We start from the raw sequence: 18,392 nt of genomic DNA on the forward strand, positions 1-18,392 counted from the left end.
TTCGATTTATATACATGTTATATAAAACATCATTGCGCAACGTAGTCGTATCTTACATCTCGTATTTCCAAACCATCATCAATTTTCTACTACATATACGAGGCCGATCTGATTTCTTTGATATACATCTTACACGTTTAATATTTCAAAATCGGCTTACGTTAGAATGCAAATAAATAATAAAATATTGGAAAGAAGAAATATCGGTGGTGCAAGAAATATATATTAAACGATACGTAAAAACATCATTCGACTTTTGGTCCCGACTAAATCATTTATTACAACAAATATAAATTGACATCGTTTTCGCAAATATTCTACAAATTGCGCATATATTGCACACTAATAATATTAGCCAAAAAAATTTCATAAAATTCTATATAAATTATGTATCACTTTTGCAATATATATTTTCGCGAATGGACTAGCTTAATAATAATTTCATTTCTCGCTCGAGAGAAACTTGCCGTCGATTGCCACCTATCATCTTATGATTATGTACAAAGTGTAATTTCATTTAATCTCGATTCCTACATTTTGCATATAAGTCCCTTATATATTATAATACACAATTTGTTTCATACTTATCTTACAAAACGTCGATATCATCGACATTTTTCTAAAACTGCCTAATTAGATACTTAAAGCGAGTAGACGTTGAAGTTTAAAAAAAAAAAGGGTAAACGAGTTAACGAAACTAACGCGTACAAATTGTGCGCGTACATATTTTCGCAGTAATACGTACGGCCTATTAATTATTACGAATTATTACGTGCGGCAAATAATACAAGGAAGGAAGGATATACTTTCTTAGAATTAGAATAATTATCGACTCGTTTACCGATCAACGCAAATCTGACCGACTCGAGATCGTTTTGATTAAGAAAATGTACATTCATTTCCATTGACGAATCTTCTCATTCGACGTTTCTTCTTTCGTTTATTAACTACTCTCTATTTGGTCCGTTAATGTCATCACCTGTGCGGACAATTCTGTAGATATGGGAAGAGGTGACAGTGAATGGATTTGAATCTGTAACAAACAAAAAAAAAAGAAAAAAGAATAATAGTTGATTAAACAAAATGTGCAATATCGTGCAAGGAAATAACGGCATCAATGTTTACAATAGCGTAATTATTGTAAAGTTAATTAAAAGTCGTATATAAGATGCAACGTACGCGATCTCATCTCGATGCCGTTACCTTTCCTACATTTCTACCCATCTCTCACTTTGTCTTACATATTTCCAGCATATTCGCCACCAACAGTGGCACTTGGTCAATTACACAAATAATTGAAGCCTTTAACCGAGAAACGTCGCATTTGTCGCCTATTACGCGAGTAACTAATCGAAATAAAAGAATGTATCTACCTTTTCGGATCCTCCTTTATATCGAATCCATCGATTTTCAGAATATTCCACTCGTCTCGTGCACCTTTCGAATAACTGAAAGATACCTGTGAACCAAAAGAGAAACATCCTTTCTTAATCCAGGCAATAAATAAAAGTGCACGTTGGAAAACGTCAAATATTTGTCACCGAAACGAATGAAGCGTAAACGTGTGACTTGCGTTTTCACGATTGACCGAAACGAGAAAAATACAATAGTAATAAGTCATGAAACTACTTAGATAGGACGTCTAAAGAAATCTCGGAAGGAAGTTTTCCTTGGTAGTTGGATAAACCGTTTCGATAAGAAAAAATTACCTGCTCGTGAAAGGTGTCCTTGTTAAGGAACTTCATCGGTTCTAAATGCGAATGAAATTGCTCTATCACCGTCAGCTGCTTCTTCAAAAGGTACTCGATGATATATCCCATGGTTACGTCATCCGGAAGCCTGATCCTATCGCCTACGGTGATAAACTTTCCACCCCTGCAACAGATAAATGAATAATAAATAAATAAATTGTAAATATGAAATTTTCCGATTCGTCAATGTTAATTAGGCAAGATTCCAAGAGCATGCAGATTAAGGTTGGCGACGCACCTGCTGTTTATCTTGGCTTCCTAACCAGAGAAACTGGTTAGGGTGCATCTACTGCGAATGAAGAAGAAGCGAATGAAGAGAACAGTTGGAAAATAAAGAAAGGAAATTGAATCGTTTGGTAGAGCGGAAAAATCGTTGTTTGACCGCGAAGGACGGTCTACAGAGGGTGGTTAGGGAGGGAGGGAGGGAGGAAGCAAGTTCCTTGACCGGTTATAAAGCAACGGAGGAGAGTCGGGTTGGCGCAGGTGCAGTCGAGTAGGTAAAACAAGATAACGGCGACGGAGCGAGGAAAGGTGGGGGGAGAGAGAGGAGAAAGATGCGAGGACGGACGAGTGCCACTGAGAACGCCAAGGAAAAGAGACTATGGTAGAGGGTACTCATTAGCGAATACCATCGGTGGATTCTCCATTCCGTTCTGACCAGGCGGCCCCGGTTCTTTTTAATTGGCCAGATTAGTCCCGAAATCGCGTACCCTTTTCTCCACCCTTTTATCTCACTCTACCTCCCACCCGAAACGACTTGGTCCTTTCTATACCCGCCGACACGGAATATCGTCCTCGTTAAAATACCTGGCTCGACGAAAAGGAAATTTTCGAGGTTAAGAGAACCGGAAAGAAAGAAAGAAAGAAAGAAAGGAGACTTCTCACCGATGGACTTTGCGCGTCCTTGGGGGAGGGCCGCTTTTCGTATTGCTTCGGCGTTAACTAACGAAGCAAATATTTCACTTAGACGGATTCCCTCCAAATTCTTCCTTAATAAGCTCCACCGAAAAGGATTCCTGAAAGATCTCTCTGTTTGGGACCGTAAGACATTTGCTCGGAGAAGGGCGTACGATCGAACGAACGAACGAACGAACGAACGAACGGCGATACGAACCACCACCACCACCACCACCACCACCCGTCAAGATAAACCTTGACTATACACATAATATTATTATATTATTTGGCGTTGGATTGGACGACTTTAATGATACACCGGGATGAATCGTGAAAAATTGCTTGGATCGCATTTGGTATAGATCGAAGAGGGAGACCGTAGAGGTATAGAGGAATGCCCAAATTGCTTTGACGAGGTCCAGTGGGGATGCCAAGAGCAGGAATCACTGCCGATCGCCGGAAAGGAATCCAATTAAGCGAGCAATAATGGAATCGAACAGAACTCACTGGGGCCAGTTTGTTTCTTCTTTTACTCTCACGCATATAGAAACACGGCGTATAAACGTATTAGTTTGAACCAGCGAGCGAGCGCGCAATCGTAAACTCGTGGGTGGCAATCGTACGTCGTCGCTCGTCACGACGACGACGACGACGACGACGACGACGACGACGACGATATCGAAACTAAGAGTCCGCTCGTTCCTAATTAAGCGTGCCCACAGAGTTCCCGATCACGAGAACAACCGTCCTCCATTATTCCTTATATCCCGTGTCGTTTATTCTTTGTGTTTGCCGATTGACGCCCGATTTGCAAAAAAAGTTCAATGTCGGACGACAATTTATGCGTTTATAGAAATAATTGATATTACGTGCAAGTGGCTTCTTAGCTCCGGAAACTCGTCTCCTCCTCGCCTTCTCCGTGGAATTTCTCAAAGGGTGGTCGGACGCGCAAAAGATCGTAACTCGAAAAGATTCGTAGGCAGCTCCGTGACGAAGCATTTCCGCGAGCGTAATCGCCAGCTATTACGGACTCGGAAGGACGAGAGACGAAGGAACAACCTGGACAGGAGAAAGAAGCCAAAGGAAATAGAATAGAGAAAAATAAAATAAGAAAAGAAGAAAAGAAGAAAAGAATGAAATAAAAGACAAGGACTCGCTCCAAGAGGATCGCGTGTCTCACGCACTCGCGCGAGATCGTCTCCAACTTTTTTGTCCCTCTCGCGTTCGTTCGTTATATCTAGAAACTTAGAAATGATGATAGATCCAACCAAGAGAGAACTTTCAGTCGTAAATAATGATCTAGTTGATATAAATCGAACGCAAATCTATTTAAGGATAGAAAATATAAATGGACTCACCCAGCGAGCGGCGTCATTTTCAACGCTAGAGCCCTGCTGATGCAAAAGCCGGCACCACCCGTAGCAAACCAGAATCTGACCTTTTGCTGCAACACACAGAGAAATAAAGTGAGTTCGATCGGATCTCTCTATTGAGAACGTCAATAACGATCAAGCTCGATCCAAGCAGCGATCCGGAAATATCGGTGCTCCGATCGATCCGACCATAATCGCATCACGTCGAACGCTCCCTTCGGACAAATCACTCGATCATCTTTTTCCACATTTCCTATCGATTAATCCAATTTCCATGTTTCGAAGAAGCAACTGTAACGGTACTTTTCACCGATCGCGAAAGATAGCGGCGCGCAAGGTCGAGGCGGAAAAAAAAGAAAAAAGAAAAAAAAGAAAGGAAGAAAAAAAGAGCAAGACTCGCTTCCGATCGACTTGTTCCCGTTGACCTGGAAACTCGAAGTACGGTTTGTTCGGTGTGTTCGATGTGTTCGGTGTTCTCTCGCTCTCGATCCGCACGAGCCGCACGAATCGTTTCGAAAGAGTTACGAGTGTTGAGCCGATTTCCGAAGGATCGCCATCGTTGCTTGCCGGTCGCTCGCTCGGTCGCTCGCTCGGTCGGTCGGTCGGTCGGTTGGTTGGTTGCTTGCTTGGTTGGCCGGCCATTACGGCTGGACTCGTACAAGCGATACCATCTCTTTTGCTCTCTGGTACACCATACACTTTCCTAGGTTGGGTGTGGTACGACGATACGTAGCGTGCCCGCTAGCAACTTTCCGTCCCTTCCTATATCTTCGGCTTATACGTGTATGATCGTAAGGTCAATCGTGGACCGTTACCGTTACAATCCTTCTTTTATTATTTCTTCTTCTTCTTCTTCTTCTTCTTCTTTTTCGTGTTCTTTTTATTCGATAATCAGGGATTTTAGTCAAGTGAATAAGACGAATATATACGGTAGTTGTGTTGTATCGCATTCCCAAAGAACAAACGGACGGGACCTCACGGACGCATTAGATATACAAGAATGATAGGAAGGGTAGATAGAATCGGGCCGCTTTTACAAGGGGGCGCGAGTCGGTTCTTTGTTTTCTCTCCTCGGTTGCTCCGGTGCATTTGAATAACGCAAGGTCGCGCGCAAGCACACACACTCTTCTTTATCCTTATGTACGGATTTACTTTTTAATCTATACACGGTTTGTTCGAAAATTTCTAAAAGAGGGATCATCGCCAATCTCTAACGATCCTCATTGTTTATTACGTCCTATCGATATATAATCACGGTTATTAGAGGAAAACGAGCAAAGTGGTACACGGATTGGAGAGATTCGAAGGAACGAGTAATAATAAAGCGGGAGTTAAAGGCGCTCGTTATTAACGTATAATAATTACGGGTGGTGAGAGGCGGGTTCGCTCGTTCGCGCGTGCTCGGACATAGGCGCAGCTTGCTTATACAAGCAAGCGTAAATGTGTTTTGCCATGAACAAAAGGAGCGAACATGGGAAAAGAAAAAGCAACAGAAAATTTCGCTCGATTTAGTCTCTGGGAGAATAGAGAGAGATGGGAACGATCCGATAATTTGATGTGGCGTGGGTCGTCAATAAGCCCCCTTTACTTCTGTAAAAGGAAAATATAGACGATTCGATGGAAAGTCTTGAGAATAATTGAGAAAACGATTCCACCTCCGTTCTAATACTTAAATAGTAGTAGTAGCGTTTCTACCTATTCAATTATCTATTGATAAAAACACACGGAGAAAATACAAAAGCTTACTTCGAAGAGCAAAGATGGTGCCAAGAGATAGCGAAAGAGAGAGAGAGAGAGAGAGAGAGAAGCAAACAACTATAATAATATGGAAGTAAATGGAGAGGTAGCGTACGTGGGCAAGTAGGAATCGTAGCATCCGTTTCTCTCCACCTTGGCCAAAGGCGAGAAGGGATACGCATCTAGTGTGTGGTGTCGGTACACACTCGGCACACACTCGGCACACACTCGGCACATACTCGCGGAGGCCGTCACGGGTCACGAGCTAGTCTTCCCCCTCGCTCCTTCCTACCACATATGATGCTAATAAAGTATAGCGCGAGACTACTTTTTTCTTATCGTGCAACGACCCTAAAGAGGGAAGGAAAATCGCAAAGCCATCGCAAAGCCATCGCAAAGCCATCGTCAGCAACGAGATTCTTATTTTGTCGTTGTTCCGCTCGCACTTATGGTCGTCGTCACGGGTCACGCGAGCACACCCATTGTAATTCCGCTCGTTTCTACGAACAATGGCAGCGGTGAGCGCAATTACGAAAGACTTCGTTAACGTTAAAATCGTCTTATGTTAGTTGGTTGGTCTTTATTAAAACGTCCGGTTCCCCTCGTGCCTATGCAAAGTGAAAACCTAATAGGAAATGAACAATCCTTGGATTTTATGCGTCGCCACGAAAAAAATAATAACGGTAAAGACAACGAATACTGAATTTTCCGGAAGAGTAAACACGAAAATGCAACGAGCAAGCAAAGGAGGGAAGGAATCCGACTTACTTCACGGACGTCTGCACCCCGCGAACAATTCCCACGTTCGTAACGCGTTCTGCCTTTTCTTTCTTGCAAAGCAGGAACAACTAGACGCAAAGGAGACGAGTCGCACGGTATTCCTCTTTTTTTTTCTCAATGAACAATCGATCCATTAGAAAAATCTGCGAAGCTGTGTGAGGCCGTAAAGGGGGGGGGGTGGTGATGGTGGTGTGGTGGAGTAGAAATGCATTCCGCGAAACGCCTCGTAATTACACGGAATCGCACGGCGAGCTCGATTTAATTATCTTAACGCAATTAGCCGCATAAAAGGAAATCTCCGTGTACTCGGTGCATTCCCCGTTAATTTCTCCTCGCTTTATTATTAACATTGGTGGTAGCGGTGGCGTGTTTGCTGGTCGTCGATAGGGCGCCGATCGAAGGCCGCCGATCGAAGACCGCCGATCGAAGGCCGCAACCGCAAACGAAAACCTATCTGCAATTTTCACTTGGAAAGAAAGAAAGAAAGAAGGAAAGAAAGACAAACTTTGGCCATTATTATAGCCGTTGAATCGACGTAAAAGCGCGATACGTGTCGCTATCATCTTTGAGAATGGATCGTCGGATGATTACCATTAAAGCTCTACCTGCAACTACTTGCTTCTATTCTTCATTCAAGTGTTCTCCATCGATCTGCAGTGTTCGTTCGGAAACCGCAACGATCGTAAGGGCCAAAGGGAGGAACGAGACTATCCTTGTTTTTCTTTGAAGAAAGCCACAGAAACGCGAGTCTCATGGAATAATAATAATTCTACTTTCACGTCAGCGGAATGACTTTGTGACATGAGAAAAGGGACATAATAAAAGAAAAATATGAGACGGAATGCACGCCATGTGTCACACATCCGCGTGTACGCACGAGTGCCTTGGAGTTACGCGGATACAGGGTGCGATTTTCTGACCGCATCGTGAGAGGTGTCGCACACTCCGAACCATTTTACAAAACAAATGTAACTACTAAATAAAGTCCGAACGTAATGTTCCAACTCTTCCTCATTTAAGCCTCTTACGATGTCCAACGAATATCGTCGTCGTTCCGCGTGACCGCCTACTCTCTGCGGTTTTCCATTAGTCCAAGCGGAAGGTTGTTCCATAAGTGGAACAACGTCCTCCACATCCTACTATTATCTTCTTTTATCGAAACATTTTCTCGATTACAAGACCGACCAGACGAAACGACCTTATTACTTGCTATAACTTTTATCAAACTATCATTATTTTAATTTTCAAATCGAAAGCAAACTTTTCTCTTTCTCTCTGCCTATTCGTCTGCCTGTCCATTAGACGAATGGTAGCCGATAATTATCGGCAGCGATCCAGGCCGCGGATTCGATAAATGACTTTAATAAAACGCGTCGTATTTCAAAAGATTGTCAGACCTTCTTCTTCTACGTTCTCAAATGATTAATGCGACCACTACCTTACCGCGGGCTTACCTTACCGCCTTCCTGCTGTGGCCACCTACCGTTCCTCCTTTCCTTTTTCCTCTCTCCTTCTCTCTCCCTTTTTCTCTCCCTTTTTCTCTTTCATATCCTTTCACGTCGGAGCTCCGTATCTTTGGCGTCTCGCTCCTCTTTCAGCTCGCTCCTCTGTAACTGTCTTTTTCTTCCTTTTCGCGACCTCTCGAGATGAACAGACCCAAGCAAGCACGGAAGATGCAACGCGCTCGCGACTAGTCGAGGACACGCCCAAGAAAACGCAAACGCAAACTCTACCACGAGTATGGAGCAACTTTTACAACCAAGATGCAACCTGGTGTGTTCTATCGATCGATCAAAATGCTCCTCAAACTTTTCATTCCCTTCTAATAAATTGAAACAAACTCTATTATAAAGTTGAAACCAGCCTGGAAAAAGAAAGTACAAACTCGAACGATTCTATAGAATAATCGTCATGAAATAGTCATCGATAACGAACGATGACTATATATCGATGATAGAACGCACAGAGAGAGAGATAGAGAAGAAACGAGGAAGAAGCAAGCCAAGACTATGTCGATTCTCCGGAGCCAATTTGCTTTCTAAACCAAGCGAAACGTCGAGCGAACCATTATTACTCCAAGAGCTCCGGTACATATCGCTTAACGGCCATAAACGTACGTGTACTTGCAGTTACATATATATGCAAGGAAAAGACAGGACTTGGAGGGTAATGCTAAAAGGGACACGCGTTGGCAACGAGCATCGAGCCGTATCGGACGTTAGAAACGCCTAACATTCGTTTCGTCCTATAAGCGTAGGTAGATACATTTCTCCGTTTATATATTATCGCTAGTCGTAAGTTTATGTTTTACGGTTCATTGCCAGGTTATTTCTAAACTAAAATGAGCAAAGACTTTTTTCGTCAAAGACCAACTACCGGTTGTTCGAGTTTTTGTTCACCCGGAGATCACCCTTTCACCCGGGGCGTGGTGCCGACCCCGTTGTCCAAGGTAAAACATATCAAGGATCAGGAGGTCCGGTTTATTGGAACGATCGATAATATACGAAAAAACAAAACAAAATACAAAGAGGGTTTCGTGGATAATAAAAGACGCTACCGTTTCCGTTTGAACAGAAAAATGTTTGCTTCGCGTTTCTCCTGCAAGCGGGAACGAGCAAATATACCTTTCACCCGCAGTGACGGCAATTGCGGTTGCACCACCTTCCCGAAGAATGCAAACTAACGACGTTACGTTACGACGTACAAACGCTTTCAACGGACTTAATTGTCCCTAGGTTGTAAATTCATCAAGGATCATCGAGATGTCGAAGGATAGATTAGAAGAAAAAATGGCGAAAAGTTTAGCGACTCGCGAGGCAAACTCGTGTGCAACTCGTGTGCAACTCGTGTGCAACTCGTGTGCAACTCGTGTGCAACTCGTGGGCACGTACGTACCCTGTTATATACCGCCTCCTTCTCTATATCTTGTGGAGATTTCTCGAGCAAATATAATATACGAGTACGCGAAGCCCGCGGGGAGTAGCCCGTCCTCGACGAAGGAAGACCATAATCTTGGTCCGCTTGGAAGATGGTACCACACCCATGGGGGGTCGCGGGAGATGCTCGACCGGCTGCTTCCACATCCCACAATACACGTTGTTACCGGATTCCAGCAAGGAACCGGCAAAGTGCCGCGATAAATATCGCTTGTCAAAAATCATCGACTATCTTTCAAATATGCTCTTTCGAGAGTACAACGGATACGAATAATAACAAGGTAGAATCGAGTTTTTTGCGCAAGATTATGCCTCGCGCCAAGTGGGTTACCATACGCGTCATCGATAGTCATGGTTCGTAGGCACGAACACAGTGTGTATGTATGCGCGCCGATCGACTTTCGAGCGATTTCAAGCAACGATACTGGACAGACCGGTATCGCAACAAGGTTCAATGAAGAGAGGAAACAAGGCCGTACCGAGACAATTTTTTAAGAGGAAACATTTCTCCCTCCTCCCCCCCCCCAACTCCAACCCCCGTCTGTCTCCCTATCGCTTAAAATACACGACGTTACAAAGTAGAATTTATTTGCATATTTCCAGCTCGATTCGTACGAGAGAGACACACTCGTCGTTAAACAATTAATGTCGAGTAGCGTTTCGTAAGTCGTCTTGGCGTATAATCATTTCTAATGATAAAGTAGCGATGGAGTAATCACCGGTGAACGACGGTGATTCGATACATAAGAAACGAAATCGGTGTCGTTATCGAAAGTGTAAGAAGGCTGTGGTTAAATATTTCAAAGTTACCGGTCGTTTCGATGGCTCTGGTCCCGGCCTCATGATTTCCAGAGGGGCTGGTATCGAAGGCTTGCCAAGATACCAATCCTCCCGTGGGTTGTAATTGTCCAGGAGCTTCAGAAGGCGTGGTACGTTCACGTAATTATCGTCATCGAAGTGGCAGAACCACCTGGAACGCACAACCAAAAGAGAACTGAGTTAAGTTCCAGTCGAAAACACCAATTTTTATATTCGCCATTGCGAAGGTATAATAAAGATATTAAGGTTGTGAGTCATTAAACTCCTTCAATTGTTTGGTAAATTACGCAAGCGGCAGCGGCAATGCGGCAGGCGTGCGCGCGTGCATAGAACATAAATGAAATTTCAAGCAGACGGTTGGTCGTGATCGCGTCTAAATAAATGCTTAAATAAATCAACATTGAATTTCGATTGAAATCAAAGGAAGTAAATAAGCGAGAGAAAAAGAAGAAAAAGAAGAAAAAGAAGAAGAAGAAGAAGAAGAAGAAGAAAAAAAAGGAGAAAGAGAAAGGAATTGTTCGGAGCTGTCGTTAAGCTCGTCCGAAAGAAACTCGTTCCGGCGATGGAGTAACGAGCCGACAAATTGCCGGGTCAAACCGAACGAGGAGTCGTGGGTGTGGTGTGTCGTTAATTATCCGCGTAAACGAGCATTTAGCTCGCGGATGAAAGCCGGATGCACAAATTCGAGTTACCACCGAGTTATTCCTCCTTTTAACTCTTTCACTCTTCTTGTTTTTTTTTTTTTCCAACGCCTAAAACACTACTCATTTATACGAAAATATAAATATCGTAGTGAACGTTCTCGTAAGGAATGTATAGTCGTCGCGAAGCCCTCCGTAGACATCTCGTCGAGTAAATCGCACCTCTCAACCACGCAATCCGATCGTGCGTGGATTATTAAAGAAGCGTCCGCCTCGTAAAAACGTCGTCTACACGCGGCTACGTGCAGCCACATGGATTCTTTGTGGCATCTACTCGCAGGTGTATCCGCTCGTTATCGCTTGACTAGAATATTTTTACCTATAGAAGGACGTATTATACACAGAGGAAGAAAATGTACTCGAAAACTTGACCAAGAGGGTGCAAAACAAGCATTTTACACGAGTACCCCACGTTGACCAAATTAATGATGCATCATAGCCTCCTACCGTGGGAACCCTCGCTACCACTCTTCTACCACCCTTTTAACCACCCTTTTAACCACCCTTTTAACCACCCTTCGAGCACGCTCTGAAACACGTGGCACTCGGTGCACACGCGAGCGACACGCGTATGCATCGCAAGAGGCTAATGTCTTTTGTTTACATTTCACTTTCGACGTTCGATCGAACAGAGTGCATTTTAATTCAATAAAAAACACCCAAATGGAGATCTTTTTGAAACTTTTTGTAAACGCACTTTCCCGTAAGTTGCATTAACGCAATGGTTAAAATCAATTATCAGGGGGGAGAAACGTTTCGGTGCGATGTGAAAAAGGGTCAGGAGGAGGGTGGCTGTCGTACTCGTCGACCGATTGTGGGAAACCTTCCTAACTCGATTCCCATCCAAAGGGTCGTACCAGAATTAAATCTTGACACGATATTATTCCGGGAGATCGGCGTTGCTGCGATAAAATATAAATAAACACGATATTTACATATTACAGAATATTCTTGTCGTCAAATCATTTCCAGATCCGGCTACTTGTCTTCTTTATTTAGAAAGCTAGTAAAAAAAATGACAAAGTTAAATAAATCCAAAATTGATATTAACCATTTACAGTGGAGCAATAATGATGTTTATTTAAGCGTGCAAAACAACAATCTTAAATAACGTCATTTACATGCACCGTTAATGCACGTCGAACTCGATACTCGTGGTAACAATAGGAGTATTATTTTCATAGTTAGAAGAGGAATTTGATTTTTCCTCGATAAACTGGCTGGTCATTCTATTATCCTAACAAAGGGTTAACACAATAGTTGAGCGTTTTAAATGATGTTCGATACACGTAAAGAAGTATATATGTATATATTTAGTACGGTCGTGGAAAGAAAAAGAAAAGACACGAGAGCGTCGATAATCACGGCTCGTTACCTTTACAAGTCGAATACGCGCCGGATGTGCAACAGGTGAAATTACACGTCGAGAAAATTGGCGATCGTCGATCTTTTCCCCTCGTTGTCACGTAAGTGATCAAGTGAAGAAGAAAGACGTTGGTCGTGTTCGACAACGTGTAGAGGATCGAAAGGTTGGCCTCGATAGCGTTTCTAGCGATTTCTACTAGTCAACGTTTTGATGCATGGACAATCATGGACAATCGTAAAGGCCAAGATCGTTTGAAAACCGAGTCAATGTACAATACTACGAAGAGTTAACGAGCAACTTGTATGGCGCGAGCTTACCACGCCCGTTTTTATTAACCACGGCACTAGGCGGCACACGCCAACAACCCTGACCTTTTCCGCGCGAGCCGCACGTTTTCTCTTTCTCTCTTTGCTTGCTTCCTCTTCCTTCGCATCTTTCCTTTTTAAGAGAAAAATAGATTAAACGAATGGGAAGTAAATTAAAGGACTGGACAGGTGTTCGAACACCTTACTTCCTACCGTCGTCCAAGCTAGTTTATAACCAGTTTTCATTAGGTATTCCGATTTATTTTTCAAATAAAATAATGCTCGTTAGAGCATGTGCTCGACCATATCGCGAATCAAACGCCTGCTAGCAAACGCGATCGGTATGCGTTTGCTGCTTATATTCAAACAAAATAAAAACCTACATATTTCCTTTGCCAGGTAAGAAGTAAGTGCGTAAAGATGCGATTGGATATCGGATAATGATATTTCAACTCGATTAAGAGGAATAGTAAATTGGTCGAACGGATTTGCTTTCAAGATTAGCGGTATTGCGAGTTATGCTCCTTAGGATATCTTGGAATTTGTTTTATTTCTATCTAACGCTTATCGTCGTCGTCGTCGTCGTCGTCGTCGTCGTCGTAGTCGTAGTCGTAGTCGTAGTCGTAGTCGTCGTACTTTATTTCAATACCGACGTTGTCGTCGAACGGTATTGAAAGAGCAAACACAGTAATCGTCTTGATACGCCTTGATACGTCTTGATACGTCTTGATACGACGTCAAAGATAAAACTGTGGCCGCGCGAAAGAGCACTCGGACCGATTAGAATAATCTACGTCATTGCGTGAATCTAATCATTGCGATTAAAGGATTCTTTAGGAAGAAAAGATATCGGAGAATCGTGGTAGGTCGTAATATATTTTCATGTTCGATCCCAGCTGATGTAGCTAACGACGATAGGAAGGGGGAAAAGAAAGAGGCCTTGGAAAAATATCGAATGTCGCTAGACGTCGAACTTCTGGACACTCGATACACACGTTACCACGATGATAATAAGAAGAAAAAGAAAGGTTGTTGCGATGTTGCGCATCAACCGCAACATTTTCTTTCTTTTTTTCTGTCTTTCTTTCTTGCTTCGATCTCGAGAAGATTTGATTACGCTTACGAATACGATAGTGGTCGTATTACGAAAATTTCATTTTTGTCCTTTATCCGATCGACTAAGTGAGAAAAAAATACGAAGAATTGAGCCATATTTTCGAGTGTTATCGACTCTTAAAACGTACGTATTGTAGATATACCGGTGAACGTCTCGCCGGATGTAGCAATGAACGAGCGCAGCGAGAGCCAACGAGCCATTTCCGGGGCCTCCTGCTGCAGAATATTACATTGATAACAAAAATTGCCTTCCAAGTGTTCGCGATGGCGAAGCCAAGACGTTGCCGAGTCTCTTATTCTTATTCTTCTTATTCTTATTCTTCTTATTCGTCTCTCTTAGGTTCTTTAACAAAACTATTGCGATACAATAATACCTATAGGACGAAACTGTATTTCAAGGTATTTCTAATGATTGTTGTTTACTTTATATAAGAGATGAAAGGAACGATTGTCGTCATAGAATCGAGTTGATTAAGAAGAATCAAAAGTCGTGCAACGTTGATCGAGCCGAGAACCAAGGAGGAACGTCGACGCCAACGTTCGAACATCAGCGACATAAATTCTTAGAAAATCATTTGTCTGCTTTTTATTCGGTCGATCCACTCGAGGGGCAACACATGCTCGACTCATCGAAGAAACACACACCGCCGAGATGGCGCGAGAGATGGAAATGTCTTGACAAACCTATTAAACGTACTTTATTAACAAACTTCTCTCCCGTGTCGTCGATACCTAACATTACGAAAGGAATAAAAACAAAAAACAAAAAACAAAAAACAAAAAAACAAAAAAAGACAAGAAGAAATCTCGTGATTCGTTGGCAAGCCATCATGGATGGGACTATGCCTCGAGAACAAAAATCCCAAGTACCTATGGAATTATCCTATTCAGAAAGCATGGCTCGAGGCTTTCTGGATCATCGTATCTCGGTTGAACGGCGCGCATCGGTGCAGGTCTCGTGAAACAAATCAAAGGGTCCAAGGGTCCAAGGGATAGAGAGGGGGAGCAAAAGGAGAAGGGTTTGCGTGTGCCCGACGTTCGTGAACCGCGAAAAGAAGAGAAGAGAAGAGAAGAGAAAGGCCGAGCTAGTCGAAGGGAGAAAGAGAGAGCGTGCATTGAAACGCGTCATTCGATCACGAAGCTGGTATCAGGTGCAAACCAGTTTCGATATACATATAAGAGAGCAGTAGAAACGTACAGCAAACTTTGGCATCGGCAGCAGCAACAGCAGCAACTCGGTAGGTCTGTTGAGATTCTGCAAATGGCGACACGCACTCTGTGTTCAAAGATAGGAAAAGAAGTTTTCGTCTACGCACCGCGACCTAAATAAATCTATCAAAGGATCGATCGATCGAGAGAGATCGTGATTGAGACGAGATCGCAATTAGTCCCGGTCGCTTTGAAATAAGAAACATCTCTCGAACAAGAGAAAAAGGCTCGAGCATTGGTGTGTCCACGTAAAGGCACATTCTTCCACGAAAGCAACTCGTGCATGTTCGCCTTCCTCGAAACGTGTCTTGATTTCTCAATTGCGCGACTTTACCTTTCCTCCTCTCTCAAAAATTCACCAATAATCCGTTGGTCTTTGTCGTCGTCTTCGTCGTCGTCGTCGTCGTCGTCGTCGTCGTCGTCGTGTTCTCTCTACTACAAGCCCTTTATAACTTCCAATTCGGGGGACAAACAACGAAGCTACGATTGATGTTGAACGAAAACAAGGAGAGAGAGAGAGAGAGAGAGAGAGCTCTACGTGACAACGCGTCGCAACGCTGAACGAGCTCGATTAATTTCGATATGACCTCGGCCAATCGCGTGACTCGATCTCTCTTATAGGGTACACACAGCGTAGTCTAATTCTATCTTGACTATTTTGCTACATTTGAACGAGATGCAAGACGATCCACTTTGTCTTGATCTATTTAAACTACAAGTATATGAAGAAAACTGAGCTACTAAAGAAGAAAGAAAGCCCACGATATACGACGAGAGATCGTATCTCGTTCCGTGCTAAGAAAAATAAGTAGAAAAATGAGGAAAAAAATGAGGAAAAAAAGGACATTGGATTGAAGCAACAAATTCGAATCACGCAGAGAGAAAGGTACGATACATCTGCCAGAACGTCCGAGACGGGATTACAGAAGATTTTTCGTTTCGAGTGGGCATACCGAGATTAAAGTACCCCCTGTTCTTCCCTTCCTCTTGTTGTTCCAAAGATCGAGGTGAACGAGCCTGAAGCGTGAGTGCGCGCGTGCACACGACCTGTCTCAAACGATGTGCCCTCTTTACTACTCCTACTATTCCATGCAACTATTTTGCTATCACATTAGAAATAAATAAATATTTAGGTATTTGAACCGAATTGTTTTCTCTTGAATATCAGCGGCGATCTTTCACGTGGCACGTCTTTCATCTTGGACATCGCACGAAGAGGTCTTACGAAGACCGCAGGGTCTAAGAAAAAGGGGATGGAGTAAGTAACGAAGGAGGGTCCTATCGTCGTCCCTAAACGCTTATTATGCGGCATTACTGGTAGCCTCGTACATGCACATATAATACGCAGTCACGCGAGCGTTAACCGTTGCGAGGAGCTTCGCATACTCTCCGTGTACCGAGAGAGAGAGAGAGAGAGAGAGACAGAGAGAGAGACCGGAGCAAGTTTTTTGCACGTGTTCCCCCTTTTCCTGGCCGATCTCTATCGTGCGGTGTCGTAATTGCCGCACCTGAGGACCATCCGTTGTCCTTGATTATCGGGGAAGGATGGAGAACAAAATGAGTAAAACAAAATGAAACTTTTTTCGCCGAAAGGAAGGAAGGAAGGAAGAAAGGAAGGAAGGAAGGAAGGAAGGCTTTTCTACGCGGGTAATTTCAACCAAATATGACGACTTTATATCGAAGTATTTAACTCACATTTGTTTGCCTATAGTCTATATGTATACGACGAGCGATAAAATATCTAACATAAGGACGAATATTTTACCGTTGGTTTTGTTTGAACGGCGCGATAAAGAAATACGCAAGCGGACAAATCGAGCGGCCAGGAAACGCGCCGAGATAAGAGTCGACGACGCGTGATATGAAATTTTTGAATAAATAACAGGCTGGAACATGTTCGTACCTTTTGGATATCTCACGTTAGAATATTTCATGAAAAAACGAGTCGTAGGAGCAAACTTAGGAACAAACTTAATTAGACCGAATCATTAGGTTGGTTAGAACAATAATAATAAAAATATGAAGAGGGAAGGTATGGTTGGAGGAAGATTAGCTGGTGGAATTCCATAAATCTTTGCTCCATTCGTTATCGGTAGCGGAGGATCCGTGCGTCCGCCCGTAAAACGATCGTATAATTGGACGAAGCGAGGTGTGAAATCGTTGGGGATTATTTGAACGGACTTTTGCCTCTGCAATACCGCAGGAATTTCGCGCTCCAACGAAAAACGATGCTCGATATCGTCGGCCACGAACCACGGTTAATTCACCGATCAAGAAAATTACTCTCGCGGATTAGAAATTAGCTTCTTCAAAGTGATGCCGCCGTTGCAAATGAAAAAAAAAAAAAAACAAAAAAAAAACCAACAAATTCCGATCGAATAAACGAGCTTTTAAGATAATAAAGAGAACAATGCGAATGATAATAATACGACACATCGAAAAGAGGAAGACAAAGAAGAAGGACCCGCATCCGATATACGAGAGAGTATCTTCTTCTTTTTCTTTTCTAAGGTGCTATCGACTTACGCATTCACCAAGTTTCTTACCGAATATGCCTTGAAATAGAAATATTTAATAGTCGATGATTAATGTGACAAATAATGAAATAGTATGTTTAAAAAGAAAATGATAGAAACGTTCGAGGTGAGTAACTGCGTTAAAAGAAAAATAAATTGGAAGAAGCGGCGCGTAAGTTGAAAAAACCAGGAGAAGCCTCGGCCTCCTCGAGGACCCATAATAATTGCTTCGCGTTGACGATGGGGCCATTAAATGTGTTTTTCCAACATTCATTTTTTCAAGAGAGGAGTAAAAAAATAAAAGACAGCGAGATAATATTTTGAAGGGCTACATTTGACCTGCTCGATGAGTTCTCCCTCCCTCCCTCCTGCTCTCCCCTATCTAAACACGAATCTCAAAGATAACGTTCGGCTTGTAAAGAAAAGTAAAAAACGGAGGACTCCTTTTCTTGGTAGAAATAGGAACGAGCAAATACAAAGTGTCCGATATATCTGGTAGAATATGACTCGATGCGATGCTCCGCTCGTTAAATATTGTAAAGACTTTATAATACTGTTACTGTTTGACTTGGGACATTAAGTTGAAATCTATTTGGAATCCCATTCGTATTTTGTCGATTTATTATCCAAGAGTTGGTTTCCCGGTGAACACCTGCACGAGGACGGTATCGAGAGGCCATCGGTTAAGAGTTGTTTTTTTTTAAAAAGCAAGAAAGAATAACAAAGAATAAGTGCTCGAGACGACTGGGGAGATAAGAGAGAGAGAGAAAGAGAGAGGGAAGAGAAATTATAACGATGCTATCGGGATTCCGTTTGCACGCTGCATACCGCGAAACTCGGCGTAGCTAATGCGCTCGGAACATCCGCCGAGACGCTTCGTTGCATC

At 42.9% G+C, this 18,392-nt stretch overlaps 1 protein-coding gene across 2 annotated transcripts in view; it reads right to left on the reverse strand.

The window, feature by feature from the left end:
- fng (Fringe glycosyltransferase) overlaps positions 1 to 18,392 on the reverse strand; it is a 24,482-nt gene continuing 6,090 nt past the window's right edge. The window contains exons 5-9 of one of the 2 annotated variants that reach the window (XM_015323001.2): positions 10,285 to 10,444; positions 4,007 to 4,092; positions 1,710 to 1,875; positions 1,374 to 1,459; positions 1 to 1,033 (exon numbers count right to left, since the gene is read on the reverse strand). In XM_015323001.2, the coding sequence (XP_015178487.2) occupies positions 976 to 1,033; positions 1,374 to 1,459; positions 1,710 to 1,875; positions 4,007 to 4,092; positions 10,285 to 10,444 (556 nt within the window). In that variant the 3' untranslated portion in view covers positions 1 to 975. Of the gene's footprint in view, positions 1,034 to 1,373; positions 1,460 to 1,709; positions 1,876 to 3,517; positions 3,708 to 4,006; positions 4,093 to 10,284; positions 10,445 to 18,392 lie in introns of those variants that run through there. The other variant, XR_001475863.2, reaches the window with a different exon arrangement.

The sequence above is a fragment of the Polistes dominula genome, unplaced genomic scaffold, assembly GCF_049000335.1.
Source record: "Polistes dominula isolate Pdom_NZ unplaced genomic scaffold, Pdom_raw_medaka contig_20, whole genome shotgun sequence".
Lineage (NCBI taxonomy): Eukaryota > Metazoa > Arthropoda > Insecta > Hymenoptera > Vespidae > Polistes > Polistes dominula.